General features: G+C 38.8%; 1 protein-coding gene across 2 annotated transcripts in view; it reads left to right on the top strand.

Moving 5' to 3' along the window:
• Positions 1–176: 176 nt before the first annotated feature.
• LOC103041414 (interferon-induced protein 44) overlaps positions 177–20307 on the top strand; it is a 67798-nt gene continuing 47667 nt past the window's right edge. Inside the window, exons 1-9 of one of the 2 annotated variants that reach the window (XM_022686318.2) lie at positions 178–312; positions 6601–6633; positions 6830–7096; positions 7378–7408; positions 9906–10098; positions 10379–10528; positions 11206–11377; positions 12224–12324; positions 12482–13930. In XM_022686318.2, coding sequence (XP_022542039.2) covers positions 6609–6633; positions 6830–7096; positions 7378–7408; positions 9906–10098; positions 10379–10528; positions 11206–11377; positions 12224–12324; positions 12482–12649 — 1107 coding nt within the window. In that variant the 5' untranslated portion in view covers positions 178–312; positions 6601–6608 and the 3' untranslated portion in view covers positions 12650–13930. Of the gene's footprint in view, positions 313–6600; positions 6634–6829; positions 7097–7377; positions 7409–9905; positions 10099–10378; positions 10529–11205; positions 11378–12223; positions 12325–12481; positions 13931–20307 lie in introns of those variants that run through there. The other variant, XM_049480759.1, reaches the window with a different exon arrangement.

Genomic DNA, 20307 nt, shown 5'->3' with positions numbered 1-20307 from the left:
TTCTCTGCTTGATGTGTGCCATTGATTTGACCCTTCTCAAACAGACTTTTCCACGACCACAGGATCACAGTAACTCATTGCACCTGAAATATAATCGCCCATGCAGTAATTATTATCCAATAGGAGGCTCGTAACTATTTGCTTCATTAAATCCATGTAGCAACTTTTTTTTTTGCCCGGGCAGTAAACAATACCAACTGGTGGGCATAAATGTGAAAGTGAAAGTAGTTTTTGATGTATAAAATATACAGACACAGACATAACTGCACACAGAAGGAGAGAGAACACAGCAACACTGAAGGTCTGAGTCAGGTAAGACTCGCTGTTTCTACATCGGTGTTAAAAAAAAAAAAAAACGTCCTTAATTAAATCTGGTCTACTCTAAAAACAATTATATTAAATAATAAGCTTAATTTTTGCAATATACTGTGATTCAAGAAGAGAAGCAAATAGTTAATACACCAAGGAATTAATTAAATAAAATTACAAACATTAATCAATAATTGAATAATAAAGCAGTTTATTCTTAACTCACACTTTACTTTTTACAATCAGTTTGACTGTTATGAGAAAGAATATACGACATAACATATAATAAAGATATAAAAAGAAAAGAAACAACACATTTGAACAATTAGTTTACAATTATATTTAAATAAATTTTGTAAAAAGTGCAATATACTTTATATATCTGGAGGCTAATCTATAAATAGTCTTTTAAAAATATATTTTATTTTTAAATCAAACGTGGAGGAAAAGGATTGTTTGTTTATACACACAATTTATATTGCACTTTAACTTTCTACCTCACAGGTATATCTTAATGTTGTACTCCATTAATTGTGTACCAGCGTGTTTGTTTTTTTGGAGCCACTGATATTTATTTAGTTACTTGAAATTCTCAGCATGGAACCTGGAGGGGCTGTTGTTTACCACATACCTCAAACATGTCTATTGTTGCTTTCCCTCCTACAACAGGCCGAACATCGCATGTGAACAGCAACGCTGCTGTTCACTGAAAACTGTAAGGGGAAGTCAGCAGGAAATGAAACCACAAGAGCAAAAACATACAGTGCCTTGCAAAAGTTTTCGGCCCCCTTGAACTTTTTAACCTTTTGACACATTTCAGGCTTTAAACATAAAAAATATGATATTGTATTTTTGGTGAAGAAACAAAAACATGTGGGACACAATCGTGAAGTGGAACGAAATTTATTGTATATTTTAAACTTTTTTTAGAAAGAAAAAACTGAAAGTGGGTCATGCAATATTATTCAGTCCCTTTACTTTCAGTGCAGCAAACTCACTGCAGAAAATCAGTGAGGATCTCTGAATGTTCTAATGATCTAAGTGATTGATGATAATAAATAGAATCACCTTTGTGTAATCAAGTCTCCTAAATGCACTTGCTCTGTGATCAGAGTCTCAGAGTACTGTTAAAAGAGCAGAGAGCATCATGAAGACCAAGGAACACACCAGGCAGGTCCAAGATACTGTTGTGAAAAAGTTTAAAACCAGATTTGGATACAAAAAAGATTTCCTAAACTTTAAACATCTCAAGGATTACTGTGCAAGAGATCATATTGAAATGGAGGAAGTATCAGACTACTGCAAATCTACCAAGACCCGGCCGTCCCTCTAAACTTTCAGCTCAAATAAAGAGAAGAAGACACTCTAAATCACATGTGTCAAACACAAGGCCCACGGGCCAAATGTGGCCCGCCACATCCTTTTATGTGGCCCGCGAGAGCTTGTAAGATCTTAGTGTCTATAATAAATAGGTCAGAAGCGTGTTTTGACCAAAAACTACATTTCCCACAATGCTTGTCGATTGTGTTACCCACGAAGTTACGCCTTACTGCCACTACACGGCAGTGTAGTCATTGATGTGGAAACCCTGCCGGAGGGAAGGTGTAACTTCACGGGTGGAATTGAGACATACAAATGTTTATCCCATAATGTCCAGAAAAAGAACAGTTGATGCAGACGGACAAAAAAGATAATATAACTTGTATTTGATGTAATTTCTATTCACTTGAATAGTTTGGTTCTTGATTGATGGAGTTTTTGGATTTCATAACATGACATATTAAAAGGATTTATGTTAATAGAGCAACAAGCAAACATTTTTTTTCCATGCAACTGTAATGTTTGGTTGAATAAATAATATATCGAGAGTTATTTAACATTAAGGAGTAGTTACAGTCATTTCATTACATTTGGTTACATTTTATTAAATTTATAAGTTACATCTGGCCCTTAGAGGACGGCCAATATGTCAATGTGGCCCTCGACCAAAATGAGTTTGACACCCCTGCTCTAAATGAACTGCAGAGATCTACAGCTGAAGTGGGAGACTCTGTCCATAGGACAACAATCAGTTGTACACTGCATAAATCTGGATTTTATAGAAAAGTGGCAAGAAGAAATCCACTGTTGAAAAAAAGACATAAGAAGTGCTGTTTGTAGAGCAAACGTGAAAGAAGTTTCTGTGGTCAGATGAGACCAAAGTAGAATTTTTTGTCCTAAATACAAATTGTTTTTTTTAGTGGCTGAAAGTAACACAGCTCATCATCCTGAACACACCATCACCAAAGTGAAACATGGTGGTGGAAGCATCATGGTTTGGGCCTGCTTTTCTTTAGCAGGGACATGGTTAAGGGATGATGGTTAAAATTGATGGGAAGATGAATGGAGCCAAATACAGGAGCATTCTGGAAGAAAACCTGTTAAGTCTGTAAAAGACCTGCGACTGGGACGGAGATTTATCTTCCAACAAGACGATGACCCAAAACATAAAGCTAAATCTAGAATGGAACGGTTCACAAATAAACGTGTCCAGGTGGTCGAATGGCCGAGTCAAAATCCAGACATGAATCTAATGGAGAATCTGAGGAAAGAACTAAAAACTGCTGTTCAGAAACCAACGCTCTCCATCCAACCTCACTGAGCTCCAGCTGTTTTAGTAAAGAAGAATGAGCAAAAATTTCAGTCTCTCGATGTGCAAAACTCTGATAGAAACAAACCCCAAGACACTTGCAGCTGTAATCACAGCAAAAGATGGTGCTACAAAGTATTAACTCAAGGGGGCTGAATAATATTACACGCCCCACTTTTTTTGTTTTTTATTTAAAAGAATAAGTTTAAAATACCCAATAAATCACGATTGTGTCCCACTTGTTGATTCTTCATAAAAAATTACAATTTCATATCTTTATGTTTAAAGCCTGAAATGTGGCAAAACGTTGAAAAGTTCAAGGCACAGTGCCCCCTTGAACTTTTTGGTCGTTTTTAGGGCTAACATGCACATGGCTGAACCAGCTGTGAACACACAGGAGTTGTGTTAAATGGGGTGCTGCACAACTGATGGAACATCCCCTTTATTTCACTGTTTACTGTAACAACATGCTGTCTGAAGTGGAGAAGGACACCTAGCAGAGATGATCCTGATGTTGGTCCAGGGAGGAGCTGTTCGTTCAAACTGCCGCCTTGATGCATGAATGAGCAGTTAAATACAATGCGGTCCTTTCCATTGTGCAGGACCATATGATGTGATAACCCGTGACTGCCTCCATAGGTGCATTGAGTGATGGGCTATCTTCCTTCCACAAGAGAGGGGTTGCGTAGTGATCTACCCCATCAACCTCCACTCTGACAGTCTTCCTTTCCAGCATTCTGACAGCTGCAGCATCCTGTTTCGATCGAGTAATGAGCTTTTCATTTCGGTAGGGCAGGACATTCATCTGCCAGAGCCTGGATACATGCTGAAGTAGCTCTGTTGATGTGGACAGGGTGCTGGTGAACAAACAATCAGATGTGGAGGGCTGTTGCATGACAACCTTGGCTGGGCCTTGCAATGTCCAGCCAAGGCGTGTCTTTAGCGCCACTGGTCCTACGGGTGGAACTAAGTGCACTGGCTCAACTGGAATGGAGAGGCAGACGTCTGAGGTGGCGATAAGTCTTTTGTAGAGCCTCAACGGGATGAGAGTGTGCAGTCAAGTTCAGATGAGGTGAAATGCCCCCTGAATCCAGAACTTTATCTGCGGTTGACTGACTAATGACACATAGAAAGAAACTGACCTCCCAGATACTGCTCTGATGTCTTGGCGGATGGTTCGAAGGGCCAGGTCCTCTCTCTGTCCTTGGAGGCCCAGCTGCTGTACAGCACTGTGAAGTATGATAGTTCGCTCCGACCCATCATCCAGGATGGCGTAGGTCTCCATCATCTTCCCCCCATGATGGAGGCACACCTTCACCATCTTCAGTAGCACACAACCGCTCCTCCTTGCTGGATCCAAGTAGTAGTTTGCTGGTTGACTGGGTGTGGTAGAAGCTACATTTTCTTCCTTGTTGGGTTTATTAACCTCATGTAGTACTTCGAGGTACGTACGTTTGCACTTCTGGCAGCGGGCCTTCAGATTAAAACTGTGCTGCCAGATGGTCCCTTCCACACCTCCAACACCTAGTTCCAGCTTTAATCCAGTCCACTTTCTGTTGTGTCGACAACTGCTTGAAGGCAGAGCACTGATTGAAGTAGTGCTGTACATTGTTACAGAAAATACAGTACTTCTTTAGCTTCTCTGCTTTCTGTGATGGGGCTGAAGCTGGCTTGGAAGGGGGGTCTACTAGCAGGACGGTGGTGGAACGTGTGGCTATTCTGCTTTGCTTATCGACTGTCTGACTGGCTATACGCTGAAACTCTGGAGTGACTGGTTGTGATCTCGTCCTCCTGCACTCTGACTTCGTACTCCAGCCATTCTGCAAAGTCTGAAAGCGTAGGGACAAACCTCTTGGCAAACTTGGCACGAAGGTCACGTGGCAGCTTTGACTGTAGGCGTGTCACATGTGAACCACACTCTAGTTCTATCTTCCCCTCTCTTCCCAGCTGATTTAACATCCCCACTAAGGCCCTCACTTTCAATGTGAACAGCCGGAATCCCCTGATGTCTCCACACTTGACTGGTGGCTCAGCTAGGACTTCATTGATTTGTTGGAGGGCCAACTTGTGAGGTTGTCCATACTGTTCAGTGAGTGAGGCCATAGTTCTGCTGTAGGGGTACCTGCTATTACTGTATGAATCTGCTATGAGCAGAGCATACCTCCAGTTTTCTATGGTCCACTAGGATCTGATATTTGAAGCGCTCGGTGGCGTCAGCAGGCAAGAGATTTTCTAACACCAACTTCAATCAAGCAAACTGACGAGGATCGTCATGCGTGAAAAGTGGGATCTGTGGCTTTGGTCCTCGGTAGGATGTCTCTGGTCGGGGTGGAGATCGAGTTAGACCAAGACGATGAGGGGATGGTGGCGGACTATCCAATCTCTCACTCCATACTCTACGATCTGCAGGTGAGACACAGGAGTAGCCTGACCAGGTTCTGCCAAGACATGGAGACTACGCAGATGCTCAGTGAGTTCTGCTATCAGCTGTGATGATGGATATGGAGGAGGTGGTAGCTGCTGAGGCAAAGGTGGCACAACATATGATACTGAAGGTGGCGGTGGATAAGGGACACTGTCTAGCTGTGATGATGACAGTGGAGATGGGGGTGGCCCAAGTCCATGTACATCTTGCCCACCCCCCTCTGACTGAACAAGGGAGTGAACTCTTGCAGGTTGTCTTGGTGTGGAGGCAAGGGGTGGAACAGGTAACTGTGCAAATGACATGCCACTGTCTGGTGGAAGATTCACCAGGTAGTCATCCAGGTGGCGGGGCCGATGTACGTCTCGGCGAGGGTGGACACTACCATCATGGAAAAACATCTTGGACTGAGGAAACTGCTGCATCCGGCTCGAAGGACCTTGTTAAATGGGGTGCTGAACTTGACGTCAGCACAACAATGATGAAAGCTAGGGCTGATTTAGTAAGCAGCAATCGCCTCAGGTTGTCCGACAAGAACAAGGAGATGTAGGTTCCGAAACTGTTTATTCACACACCCTTATGAACATGCCACTCAGTTACTGTCGTGATCACTCAACAATTGACGTATGTATGTCTGTGGTTTAGTCTCATGGACGCACGATAAACAAATGTCCGTCTGAAATCCTTAATACATCCAAACTTAGCTGCGCTGATATCCATTCACTCCTGCGATCTCCTAACTCTGCACAGGAGCAGATCCAGGTGGCCCCAGTGCTGGCTAATTATTTGAGCTCTCTGATTGGTGCCCGAGCTGCAAGAGCATGAGCTCAGCACGTGAACAAACCCTGGTTTAAACAACAGGGGGGAGGGGGCGCGCTCAGCTGGAAACAGCGAGTATGAGGGACAGTATTTTGAACAAGTTGGTTGTTTGCTTCTATGTAAAGATTTAAAAGGCTGGATTTAAACAAGCTTTTGTGCTATTTGCCAGACAAGGGAACACATGTCCTTAGGAAAACATTCCTGGAAGGGGGGTGGGGCATGTCTTTATTTATGTATTTTGCGTGTTTGAAAGTGAACTGTATAGAAAATAAAATGTATTGTTGAGATTTCGATCAGCACTACAACATGTCTGAAACACTATATAGCTCACTATTCCTGCACCAGTGCAGCAACTCTCATCTTTAGCTACCTTTACAATTATGCATTAATTCATTTGTTTTTGTTTTTTTTACTTCTGTAGACTGAAACATGGGTTCTTTACTGTCTAAAGCTGGTGAGTTTAAATTCTACAATATAAATGCATATATTGAAGCATTTTAATTATAATTACAGACCACATTCAGATGTCTTCTGTATGTATGAAATGTTGAAGCTGAGTTAATGGTGAATTATATGGGAGTGCTCTCAGTATAAACTGATCTGATAACCTGAAATTGAACATACTGTAATTAATCTTCTACTGTAAATAGAATTTGCCACCGTTTTGGCCGATCAGAAGGTGAACTTTGGAGATGAAATCGTTCTTGTGTGTGAGGCAAAGACAGAAGACCTAACAGCAACCTGGCAGAAGAATGGCCAGAAGCTGGACTGTGTTCATGATAAACACATTGTGGAAAAAAGGGGGAATCTGTTCAGTTTGAGAATAAAGAAAGCTGACGAACAAGATGAAGGGATGTACACCATAACCCTGAAGGACAAACAGAAAGATGCCTCCTGCTCTGCCCAGGTCACTGTTGGTACGTCTACAGACTTTATTCAAACATTAGCAGCTGTGTACTAACTCAATACCATCTGCAGCTTCAGAAATAAACACAGTATTTTCAGTAAATCCTAATGTTGTGTGACTCTGTTCTTCATAACAACAACAAAAAAAAACAGATTTGTGAGACCATCCCTACAAACACTTAACATAGAGCTAAAAAGGACAAAGGGGTGCCATTTAAAAAAAAATTGTAGTATTTATTAAATGTCCAGTGTTTAATTTACAGTAGTATGTAAACCTCTGCATTTCTTACAGAACTCAAGGAATGGAGGAAGGTGGAATGGAAGTAAGTCTACTAAGTTATCCTTCAATATTGTATGATGTAATGAATGCATTTTATTAATTCATTCAAGTTTTTTATTCTTTACAATTCTTTAAAATTTACTTCCTCATATGAGCAAACTGCTTCAACAATGTGCAGGTCACATGTACTAATTTGATTTGGTTTATTAATTAAAATCTCAATAAAATACATTTAAGTTTGTAGTTGTAAAAAGACAAAAATGGAGGAAAAGTTTAGATTAGTAAAGTCTGCATTTCTATAATCTTCAGCTGAACTGTAAAACGTCCTGCAGTCATAAAATCTCTTTTTTAGAAGTAATTAACATATACATACATACCTACATACATATATACATACACTAGCGCATTTAAAAATATATATTTAAAAAAAAATATTTCAGTAATTCACTTATATTATATAGATGTATTAAACACAGAGTGAACTATTTTAAGCGTTTTTTTTATTTTATTGTTGATGATTATGAAGCTCAAACTCAGTGTCTCAGAAAATTAGAATATTATATAAGACCAATAGTGCCAAGTCCTGCTGGAAAATGAAATCTGCATCTCCATAAAAGATAGATAGATAGATAGATAGATAGATAGATAGATAGATAGATAGATAGATAGATAGATAGATAGATAGATAGATAGATAGATAGCAGTATAACGTTCTCTATGGCGTCTACAAACTCTTTCACACATGCTCAGTGTAAACCTGCACTTATCCGTGAAGAGCACAGGGCGCCAGTGGCGAATCTACCAATCTTGATGTCCTCTGGCAAACGCCAATCATCCCGCACAGTGTTGGGCTGTAAACACAAGCCACACTTGTGGACGTCAGGCTCATATACCACCCCATTCATCTTGAGCAGAAACGTGGATATTAGTGGCCTGCTGGAGGTCATTTTGCAGGGCTCTTTCAATACTCCTCCTGTTCCTCCTTGCACTTCACTGTGCAACTGGCTGTTAGACTTCCTGACTGGAAGACCACAGGTAGTGCGGGTTGGCAGCAGCACATCCAGCATCACCACACTGAACACAGGGGCTCCCCAAGGATGTGTGCTGAGCCCCCTTCTGTTCACTCTGCTGACCCACGATTGCACACCAGCACACACCTCCAACCTCTTCGTCAAGTTTGCGGATAACACGACGGTGGTGGGTCTCATCAGCAACAACGATGAGTCACATTACAGGAGCGAGGTGAGCCGCCTGGCCTCCTGGTGCAAACACAACAATCTCTCTCTGAACACAGAGAAGACCAAGGAGATTGTTGTGGACTTCAGGAGAACTCACACACTGCACACACCTCTGTTCATCAACGGAACTGCTGTGGAGAGGGTGAGCAGCACCAAGTTCCTGGGTGTGCACGTCACAGAGGACCTCTCCTGGAGCACCAACTCAGCGTCACTGGCCAGGAAGGCAAATCAGCGTCTCTACTTTCTCCGCAAGCTGAGAAGAGCTGGAGCCCCCACCCCCATCATGACCACCTTCTACAGAGGGGCCATCGAGAGCATCCTGACCAGCTGTTTCACCGTGTGGTACGGGGCCTGCACAGCATCCTGCCGCAGGACCCTCCGGCGCATCGTGAGAGCAGCTGAGAAGATTGTTGGCACCTCTCTCCCCTCCCTTCAGGACTTGTACAGCTCCCGCCTCACACGGAAAGCCCTCCGTCTGGCAGGAGATCCCTCTCACCCACTACACAGCTTCTTCACCCTGCTGCCATCAGGGAGAATGTGAACGTGACAGACAACAGAGGAAGGTGCAAAGACCGACAGCAAACGTAGACTAACAAGTACTATTTATACTAAACATGAAACAATGAACACCTGGGGAAACAGGTAACGAGGGGCGGAGCTACAAATTACACACACGTAATGGAAAAGTACAAGAGAAACACACTAGGAAACGGGGAAACAGAGGGAAACCTGGCGAGGGCGTAACATACATATGCAGTATTGACAATAAAACTACTTGACTTGACTTGCACAAAGGAGAAGGTAGCGAACCTGCTGCTGGGTTGTTGCCCTCCTACGGCCCCGTCTGTGTCTCCTGGTGTACTGGCCTGTCTCCTGGTATCTGCTTTATGCTCTGGACACTGTGCTGCTGACAGACACAGCAAACCTTCTTACCACAGCTTGCATTGATGTGCTAATCCTGGATGAGCTGCACTACCTGAGCCACTTGTGTGGTTTGTAGACTCCGCCTCATGCTGCCTTTATGGTGAGAGAACTGACAAAATGCAAAAGTGACCAAAACATCAGCCAGAAAGGATGAGAACAGAAAAAAGGTCTGTGGTCTCCACCTGCAAAACCAGTCCTTTATAGGGGTTGTCTTGCTAATTGCCTCTCATTTCTACCTGTTGTCTTTTCCATTTGCATAACAGCAGGTGAAATTGATCAGTCCTAACTGGACAGGTTGACTTGGAGTTAAGTGTTAAGTGTGTTAAGTGTTCCCTTTATTTTTTTGAGCAGTATATTTTTGTATTTTTCTCTTCAAAGTCAAGACATAATGATCAGAGAACTGAGGGACTTTAACATTCGTAGAGAGGAAGTCGAACAGCTAAACTTCCTTCTGTATGGACCAGTTGGAGCAGGGAAATCCAGCGTCATCAACACCATCAAAACCATTTTTGAAAGACGACTGTATATCAATTGCCTGGCTGCTGAGGGTTCTACCAGTCAAACCATATACGTGAGTACAATATAAACTGATACTGATACCAGCATCTAAAATATTACATATTATTATAAGAATAGCAATAATTTATTCTTAAATAATCTTTCTTATTTAAAGTCATGTTGTGTAATGAAACAACTTATAAAATGTATTTTTGCCATTTGATACATAGTTTTACTTACTTAAATAAATTATACTGTAAAGAAACTAATTTGAACTTGTATATCAACCGTAGCTAATTTATTTATTGTTATTAAATATATCTTTTAATATTTAATATATGCTTTTTATACAGTATAAAAAATGTGAAGTTGGAAACTCAAAAGATGGATTCCTCCCTTTCATCTTCAATGACATCATGGGTGTAGAGGAAGGAGACCAGAGTGGGGTGCACACTGATGACATCATCAGTGCATTAAAGGGACACGTGAAAGAGGGTTACCCGGTAAGGTGAAAAAATGCGCAATCCTGTAATAATAGCGGCGGTGGGTTAATCTCCACTGTTCTGTGTGTTCTAATATCCAGCTCTTATTTTGTACTGCTTTGAACTGAATAGAAGATTAAAATAGCATATCCAAAATGATGCTGATAGGAGGTTTAGGTAGAGAAAAATTAAAAATGCAATTTTCTATTAAATTCATAATTTTATGTATACGGTGCATTTAAAACCTTTAATTTTCCCCAAAATCATCAGAGCTCCTTATAATCCGGTGCTCCTTATGTATGAATTCTATCAGTCAGGTATTAAGGAGCAGTAAAGACACTCCACTGAAGTACAGAGTTATACAGGAGATTCAGTTTAGTTCTCCAGCATCCAGACTGGAGCAGGATTAGCATTAGCATTTGACCATAACCTAACCTAACTAAGCGCTAGCTCTTTCACCGCTCAGAGGAGAATATATTGGCCTATAGCTTGCTACTAACCCCGGCTAGTACTGCTGAAGCAGCAATAGCATTAGCTGCTAACCTCTAACCTAGATATACACTTACTAAAGATTACACTTTCCTAAATTTCCTTCGGGATAAATAAAGTATCTATCTATCTATCATCTATCTACTTACTAAGTTTCTGTGCAGGCTGTGACCACTGACATTTTATTCTGCTGTTTATATTTCCTATAGTTCAACCCCAACAGCCCACTGACTGAACTCAACCACTATTACCTCAAAAATCCCAGCATAAGTGACAGAATCCACTGCCTGGTGTGCGTTATCCAAGCAGACAAGATTTCCATGATGGATGAAGACACCATCCAAAAAATGCAGAGAGTACGAGAAGAAGCAAAGAAAATAGGTGAGTCAGCTTCTTACAAAATAATATATTATAGAATATTATAAATTAATTAATTTTATAAACTAACTTGACTGGAATAAAAATGCTCAGACCTTTCCAGGGGTGTAGTAACCAGACATTCCAAGTTGCAAAAGTTGATTTCAGGGAGGTTACCGCCCACCTCGGCCCGGAACCACCCACAGGCAGAGCTGAAGCCGGGCGGCGACGCGGTCTCCTCAGATAGGAGATAACTAACAGTGCTAGGAACAGCATGCAGTTCATTCCTGTGTTATTTGTGCGAATAACACATCAGTGTTTATATACTTTACCCAGTAATTCAGAGCTAAGAAACAAATGGTTAGAATTAGTCTATGGAGGAAAAACACCACCAGCCAGGTACAACTGAGATAGGTAGGTGTATGTTTAGAACAGTTCTGTTTACACTAGTTAAATACAAGTAAAAATTTCATTATCCACCATTTACAGAGACGCTAAGACTAGGTCAGTGTCTGAACTGCACTTAGCAGGGCATTATTACACATGTTGTAAAGTAACATATAACATTGTAAAGACTGTTATTAGTGTAAATCTCTTTATTTTAAAACGTTTCTAACTGTTGTCCGTCTTGCTGCATTGCAGTGCTGTTAGCCAATCAGAGACGATATGTTTGCACGTATGAATGTTCCCCACACACACTCCTCCACTGGACTAAAGCGGTTTTATACTGGATCACCGGAGCACTTAAAAAAAATAAAAATCAGCTCACATAGCATTCATTCATACTGGAGACACAACTAGACATTTAAAAATGAATTAATAATGAGTAAGACCTTTAAATTAATATAACATTAATATGTGATGCTGCAGCGCTCCCTCACGTGATTTTGATGACCAGAGTGGACACGACCTGTGAAATGACAAAGAAGGATCTGCGCAGTGTTTACAAAAGCAAGAGGATCAACAAGAAAGTGAGTAATTCAGATATTATCTATATTATGGACAGAAATTCTCAGTAAACCTGTAGCTAATAAATAAATGTGTGTGTGTTTGTGTGTGTGTGTGTGTGTGTGTTTGTGTGTGTGTGTGTTTCTGTGTGTGTGTGTGTGTGTGTGTGTGTGTTTTCAGATGGAAGAATGCAGAGTTGCACTGGGTGTCCAGAAGTCTTGTATCTTCCCTGTGAAGAACTATTACGAGGAGAAAGACATCAAGGAGGACATAAACTGCCTGATGCTGGACGCCTTAACCAAGATTGTGCACTGGGCTGACGACTATGTAGCCGAATATTCCAGCTAAGTCTTCTGAACACTGAAATATTAATATATCACACTGATATATTAAGAATTGTGCTGTTCATAATTCATTTCAGTGTTAATTTATCATCAATAACCCATTTTTGTCTCTACAAATTCACATATATGCAACTTATTTCTTTGTTTTCATGCTATGGATAGTTTTTATTTTTATTTTTGAGGCTCTAACCAACATTAGACACAGGTCCAGTTAATATGGTGCCACACAGAAGTTTACCGCATTTTCCGCACTATAAGACGCACTTAAAATCCTTTAATTTTCCTTTAATTCTATCAGTCAGGTATTAAGGTAAAAGTACAATGCTAAAGTACAGAGTTATACAGGAGTTTCAGTTTAGTTCTTCAGCACTGAGGCTGGAGCAGTATTAGCATTAGCTGCTAACTGCTATTTCCCCATTCAGAGGTATTACCAGCCTGTTGCCTGCTGCTAACCCCGGCTAGCACTGCTGGAGCAGCATTAGCATTACCCGCTAGTGGTTAGCTGCTAATGCTAATGCTCCAGCTTTAGTGGAAATCTAAGCTTACTGTAAATAAATGGAAGTGCTTTACTCACCCAAATAAACTGATTTCAGGAGACAAATCTGCATTCTGCAATGTTTTTTTTTTTTTAAAGAATTACAGTTTTGTTTACTTAGCTTAGCTTAGCATACCTGAATTAGAAGGTAAACATGGTGACACCCCTGTTCCTTACTAGTGTCGCATAATGCGCCTTATAATCCAGTGCACCTTATAGTGCGAAAAATAACGTAATCTTTTTGTGTTGTGCGTGAAAGCTATTTAGCTGTGCTGTCAGTAACTGCATAAGGTTAAATAAACTGTTGGAATCCCTAACTCAACTAACTCAAAGTAGTTATAGTAATGTTAGGTAATATCCTATTTTACATAAAGCAGACTTAATCTGTTTGAGTTTAAAGTAAATTAAAATTGTGGGATTACAGTGTAACCAGTAAAAGCTGTTGAAAGAATGATTATATTCGATTTTGCAGGGATCTATCTATCTATCTATCTATCTATCTATCTATCTATCTATCTATCTATCTATCTATCATATTTTATGCCATTTCCATGCTGAAAAATATATAATAATAATAAATACATTGAATGTGTCACTTTGTGGCTCTTCTACTATCTCTGTCAATGTTCTGGACTACAATACCCAAGATTCCACTTACACACATTACAGTCACATGCCCTCAGTCAGCCAATCTGAGACGCTCCTTCTCACCTGAATACTGATTTCCTACACCTGTGTTCACTTCCTGTTTTTAGTATATTTAACTCTGTTTTAGTTCTTTGTGAAGAACTGTTGAAACTTTAGTAAGCGTTCCAGTTGTTTATTATCTGTTTATCTTTGATGGCCGTAATGAAGCTTTTCAAAACTTTAACTCAGTTGAATCAGTTGTAACGTGTCTTGTGAAGCTTTTTAACACATTATTTTATGTTTTAATCACATTCATACAAATACAGTAGTAGTACTGTACAGTAGATCATGCTGCTTCTACATCAGCAGCCAGAGTCTGAGAGAGAGAGAGAAAGAGAGAGAGAGAGTACTGTAGATCATGCTGCTTCTCCATCAGCAGCCGGAGAGAGAGAGAGAGAGAGAGAGAGAGTACAGTAGATCATGCTGTTTCTCCATCAGCAGCCGGAACACACTACGATTAAAGATTAATACACTTTAATTACACACAGGAGAATAGATAACAATACAAAGAAAATAGATGAATATAAAAGGATATAAAACTTAAAACAGGTGGTGGAACAGTGCAGTAATATGTTGCAATCATTAATTTAATCATTCATTCATTCATTTATTTATTTATTTATTGTAAGATAATTTAAAAATTAATTTAGGTTTACACTATCAGCAATGGCCGTGTATTTAATGTAAATAAATAAATACATATATATTTCACGGCCATAGCTGTTACTGTGAACCCAAATGTAATAATAATCAAAGTCACAACCAAATACACAAATATTTAGGGGGGCTTTTATTTTGGAAAACTAAATACGGGAATTTTAATGGTTACTGGAGGCGCTGCGGTTCCTGTATGTGTCCACTAGATGGAGCTGCAGGAAAACTAATCCAGAAACAGCGGCTGGAAATACAGGAACTGTAAATACTGTGGAGAAATGATAAAATAAATGATTAAATAATTAAATGAATGATAAAATAAATGATTAAATAATATTATAAATAATTAAATAATGTAATACATGATTATATAATTATTTTTTCAAATGATTAAATTATGAAATAAATAGAATACATGATTCAATAATGTAATACATGATATAATTAAGTAAATGATTAAATAATAAAATGAATGTTTGAAGAATTCCTGCACTACTTCCAGCACTAATCATTATTACTACACTTCCCTCAGTACTACAGAGTACTGTATTGTAAGTAGTTTACTTTACTCAGTTGCTCTTCTTTGCATGCTGTTAGTACTTTATTTCTTATATTGTTTTTGTTATTTTAAGTTTTAACCACTTGTATATTCTTTTAATTATAGTGTCTTGTAATTTACTTTTAACATTGTCCTGTATCACGTCTTAAATCTATTTCTTATATAACAATTTTATGCATCTCAAAATAATGGCTTAGTCTCTCAGGATAATGACTCTATATCTAAATGATTGAGATAGCAGGGGTGTGAAGTAATGAAATACAAATACGTTTCTTAAGCAGAAATGTTGGTTATCTATACATTACTATCCAGATAAATCTCTGCATCCAGGTTGTGAGTAAATAAGTTAGTAAGTGAATGAGTGAATAAGTAAGTGAATAAATGAGTGCATAAGGAAATAAATAAATTAGTGAATAAATGAGTGAATAAATGAGTGAATAAGTAAATAAATAAATGAGTGAATGAGTGAATAAATTAGTGAATAAATTAGTGAATAAATTAGTGAATAAATTAGTGAATAAATGAGTGAATAAATGAGTGAATAAGTAAATAAATAAATGAGTGAATAAATGAGTGAATAAGTAAATAAATAAATGAGTGAATAAATTAGTGAATAAATGAGTGAATAAATGAGTGAATAAGTAAATAAATAAATGAGTGAATAAATGAGTGAATAAGTAAATAAATAAATGAGTGAATAAATGAGTGAATAAATGAGTGAATAAGTAAATAAATAAATGAGTGAATAAATTAGTGAATAAATGAGTGAATAAATGAGTGAATAAATGAGTGAATAAGTAAATAAATAAATGAGTGAATAAGTAAATAAATAAATGAGTGAATAAATGAGTGAATAAGTAAATAAATAAATGAGTGAATAAATGAGTGAATAAGTAAATAAATAAATGAGTGAATAAGTAAGTGAATAAATGAGTGAATAAATGAGTGAATAAGTAAGTGAATAAATGAGTGAATAAATTAGTGAATAAGTAAATAAATAAATGAGTGAATGAGTGAATAAATTAGTGAATAAGTAAGCGAATAAATGAGTGAATGAGTGAATAAATTAGTGAATAAGTAAATAAATAAATGAGTGAATAAGTAAGTGAATAAATGAGTGAATAAATTAGTGAATAAGTAAATAAATAAATGAGTGAATGAGTGAATAAATTAGTGAATAAGTAAGCGAATAAATGAGTGAATGAGTGAATAAATTAGTGAATAAGTAAATAAATAAATGAGTGAATAAGTAAGTGAATAAATGAGTGAATAAATTAGTGAATAAGTAAATAAATAAATGAGTGAATAAGTAAGTGAATAAATGAGTGAATAAATTAGTGAATAAGTAAATAAATAAATGAGTGAATGAGTGAATAAATTAGTGAATAAGTAAGCGAATAAATGAGTGAATGAGTGAATAAATTAGTGAATAAGTAAATAAATAAATGAGTGAATGAGTGAATAAATTAGTGAATAAGTAAATAAATAAATGAGTGAATAAGTAAGTGAATAAATTAGTGAATAAATTAGTGAATAAGTAAATAAATAAATGAGTGAATAAGTAAGTGAATAAATGAGTGAATAAATTAGTGAATAAGTAAATAAATAAATGAGTGAATGAGTGAATAAATTAGTGAATAAGTAAGCGAATAAATGAGTGAATGAGTGAATAAATTAGTGAATAAGTAAATAAATAAATGAGTGAATGTGTCATGTCTGGTACTGAAAGCACACCTGTGTCCCCCCACACTCAGCTCTACCTGCGATTTCCAAGCTTCCAACTACAATACCCAGAACGCACCACACCATGACATCACACTCACGCCCGATCACATGACACACCACATGACAGCTCCAGGAAGTCCTGAGTATTGATTACCCTCAGTATAAATAGACCACGCTCACGCTCACTCCTCGCCGAGTAATTGTATTGGTTCTACCCTGCATTACAAAGAGTTTCCATTGCCTATTGTTATTTTCCGTGTATGATCCTTTTCCGTGTTTTTCCGACTTTGATTTTTGCCTTGCCCGTGTATTGGATATTCTATGTATGACCTGGACTGTTTCTCATTTGGATTTCTGCCTTCTCTGTGATACTCCCTGCTCGTGTATGAACTCTGGACTGTCTCCCGTTTATGGTATGGTTTCCCTGCTCAATGTTTCTCTGGTATTGACCTGGCTTGTGTTGTTTACCGCTGTCTCTTTGCTGTGAAGATGCTTGAAGATGAGGAAGAAGACACCGCAGACATTGCCTTAAGTGTAATACAATTATTTATTACAAAGACTAAGACAATATCTACAAGGCTTCCTAGGCCAGCCTTGGAGAGAGATGTTGCCCGATCTGATGTTCTGATGTTTCTCTCTCCCGTACACTATGTCGGGACTCCTTTTAAAGGTCTGTGGTACACATCTGGAAACACTTAATCCTACACAGCCATACATAGCCATAGGCGGAGCCTACAGTACATGCATTAGTGAAAGAGTATAAAGAGAAATAAAGGAGAATATAAAGAAAATACATATGCTGAAAATATACGTCACTTGTTTTGACTACCCCTGCTCAATATTTTAATAAAAGATTTTATTTGTCTCTGCTCAAGTCTCCTCCTTGTCTGGCCCTGACATAACCAAACCCTGCTTTAAACTTCTTTTCCCTTTGGTGAGTTTCTTCTTGTTTTTCATGATGCTGTTTGTTCACTAGTGATCACTAACAACATCTGTTCACAGAGAACAGCTGTATTCATACTGAGACTAAATCACACACAGCTGAACCTCAGAAAGAAATGATGGTGAGATGAATGCAGCATTATATATATAAAAAAAAAAGAAATTAAGTGAAGGATCTGGAGTGGACTGGAGCCACTTTGGGGAGATCTCAAACTCAAAGTTCAAGCAAAACACTTCAGTCTTCACTGATGTTAAAGGAGGAACCACACTTTATTCAGAACTAGATTATGGAAACTTTTGATCAGGGTTATTTGGGAAGTTTCTGATGTTATTGGGATTTAAAAAGATCAAACACAGTTTGTTAACAAATGAAGTGACCCAAACACTAACCCTGAATGTATTATCATTAATATTTTCTGAAATATAGACATATATATATATATACTCTAGCTGTAAAAGAGGAAACTTGGTAAGTGACATATATCCGTTTTTTAAAGATGTGTCCTGTGTCCTTTACAAGAGACATCTGACCATCTCCATCCCTTTATGATCACAGTGTACCTGTATCTTCTGATGCTACTTCCAGCAGGATAATGCTCCATGTCATAAATCCTGAATCATCTCAGACTGGTTTCTTTAACACAACGATGAGTTAATTCACTGTACTGAAATCTCCTCCACAGTCACCAGATCTCAATCCAGTAGAGCAGCTTTGGGATGTGGTGGAGTTTTGGGAGATTTGTGGATCATCATGGATGTTCAGCTGATAAATCTGCAGTAACTGTGTGATGCTCTCATGTTAATATGGATCAGAATCTCTGAGGAATGTTTCCAGTAGCTTGTTGAATCTGTGCCACAAAGGATTAAGGGAGTTCTGAAGGCAAAAGGGGTCCAACCCTGTACTAGCAAGGTGTACCTAATAAAGTGCCCGGTGAGTGATATCAATCCAGTGGTGGATTAATTTTTCACCAAGATCTTGAAGCAGCATTGATGATGGCACAAAGCAGCTCTTCTCCATCCAGCACATCCCAAAGATTCTCAATGAGGTTAAGATCTGGACTCTGTGGTGAACTCTCTCAATCCATGTGTGAAAATGATGATCTCATGCTCCCTGAATCACTCTTTCACAATTCCAGCTCCATGAATCCTGATATTGTTCATCTTTGAATATGTCTGTAAGTTGTCCTCAGGCTAAAAACGTGACTTAATTGTCACGTAGGCTAGACAACACTTCTAACCCTGCGTTCACACTGGAACGCGACGAGTCGCTTGTGTCGCCCAGCGTTTGTCGCTTGTGGGCGTCTCAAGCTCAACGGCCGCGTTTATCATGGTCCAGCCTCCGACAAGAAAAAAGGCACAAAAAAGGAATCGCTCTGCCACTTTATTCTCCAGCTATAACTCCCAAACTTGCTGGACTCTTGGGCGTTTCTGTGATTTAACTGCGCTGGAAACGCAGCCGTTCCCGCAGATTGATGCGGGTCCACCCCGTTCAACAGAATGAACCGGGAAAGAAACCAGAAATTCAGAGAGCAGGAGCTTGAGGACGTCGAACCGCCTTGTTTGTGATTGGTCCAAAGAAAAGCTAGGAGCCAATCGGGTTAGAATGTCGCTTCACCGCGTCATAATTCATTTGCATAAAGTTGAGAAAAATTAATCTCCGTGTTGCTCTGTCGCTTGTCGCCTCTCGCGTGTCGCGGCGACAAATCGCGCCCTGCCATAGGAAATGAATGGTCGCCTGTTGCTTTGTCGCTTTCCAGTGTGAGCGCAGGGTAAGACACAGGAAGAAAGCAAAAATACATATTTTTTACTCAGAAAAATGTAACACAGTAACTTGGATAAGTAACTTTAATCTGATTACTTGAGTGGAAATAGTAACATGTTAGATTACTTGTTACTGAAAAAAGTGGTTAGATTAGAGTAACGTGTTACTAAGTACTAAGACATAACAAGACCTGGCCAACTGCAGCAATTCTAGATCACAGCTCCGCCCCCACAGGTCAGTAGCAGTAGGCATGATGGCTAATCACTTTTCCAGATGCCTCTCTTCTTACCCTGATGCTCCATCGCTGTGGAACAGTGTTTGGGAAATCTCTTACTTTCACTATTAAACATCATATCCCTGAGTTCTAGTACTGTGTTTCTTCCATTTGATTTCACCAAATGTTTAAGTGGTCGCCAATCATCATCATTTAGGATTTTTTTCCAGACACATTTCTTTCTTGAAGACGATGGGTTCCCTTCCCGTTTTTTTAAAGTGTTGGACAGGTCTTAACCCAATTTTAGTAGTTTCTGCTACAATCTCCTTAGATGTTTTCTCTGATCGATGCAGCCAATGATTTGACCCTTCTCAAACAGACTGACATCTTTTCCACCACCACAGGATCACAGTGTATTTCCATATAGTTGTTTAAGGAATGAGAAGTAACTCGTTGCACCAGTTGGGGTTAAAAAACTTGAATTATTATCCAATAGGAGGCCTGTAACTATTCGCGTAGTTAAATCCATTTGACAACTTTTTTTTTTGCCCAGGCAGTGTACATACCAACTGATGGGCATATAT

This window comes from Astyanax mexicanus, chromosome 6, assembly GCF_023375975.1.
Source record: "Astyanax mexicanus isolate ESR-SI-001 chromosome 6, AstMex3_surface, whole genome shotgun sequence".
Classification (NCBI taxonomy): domain Eukaryota; kingdom Metazoa; phylum Chordata; class Actinopteri; order Characiformes; family Acestrorhamphidae; genus Astyanax; species Astyanax mexicanus.
The sequence above is the reverse complement of the archived record's forward strand: the minus strand, read 5'-3'. Positions and strand labels throughout refer to the sequence as shown.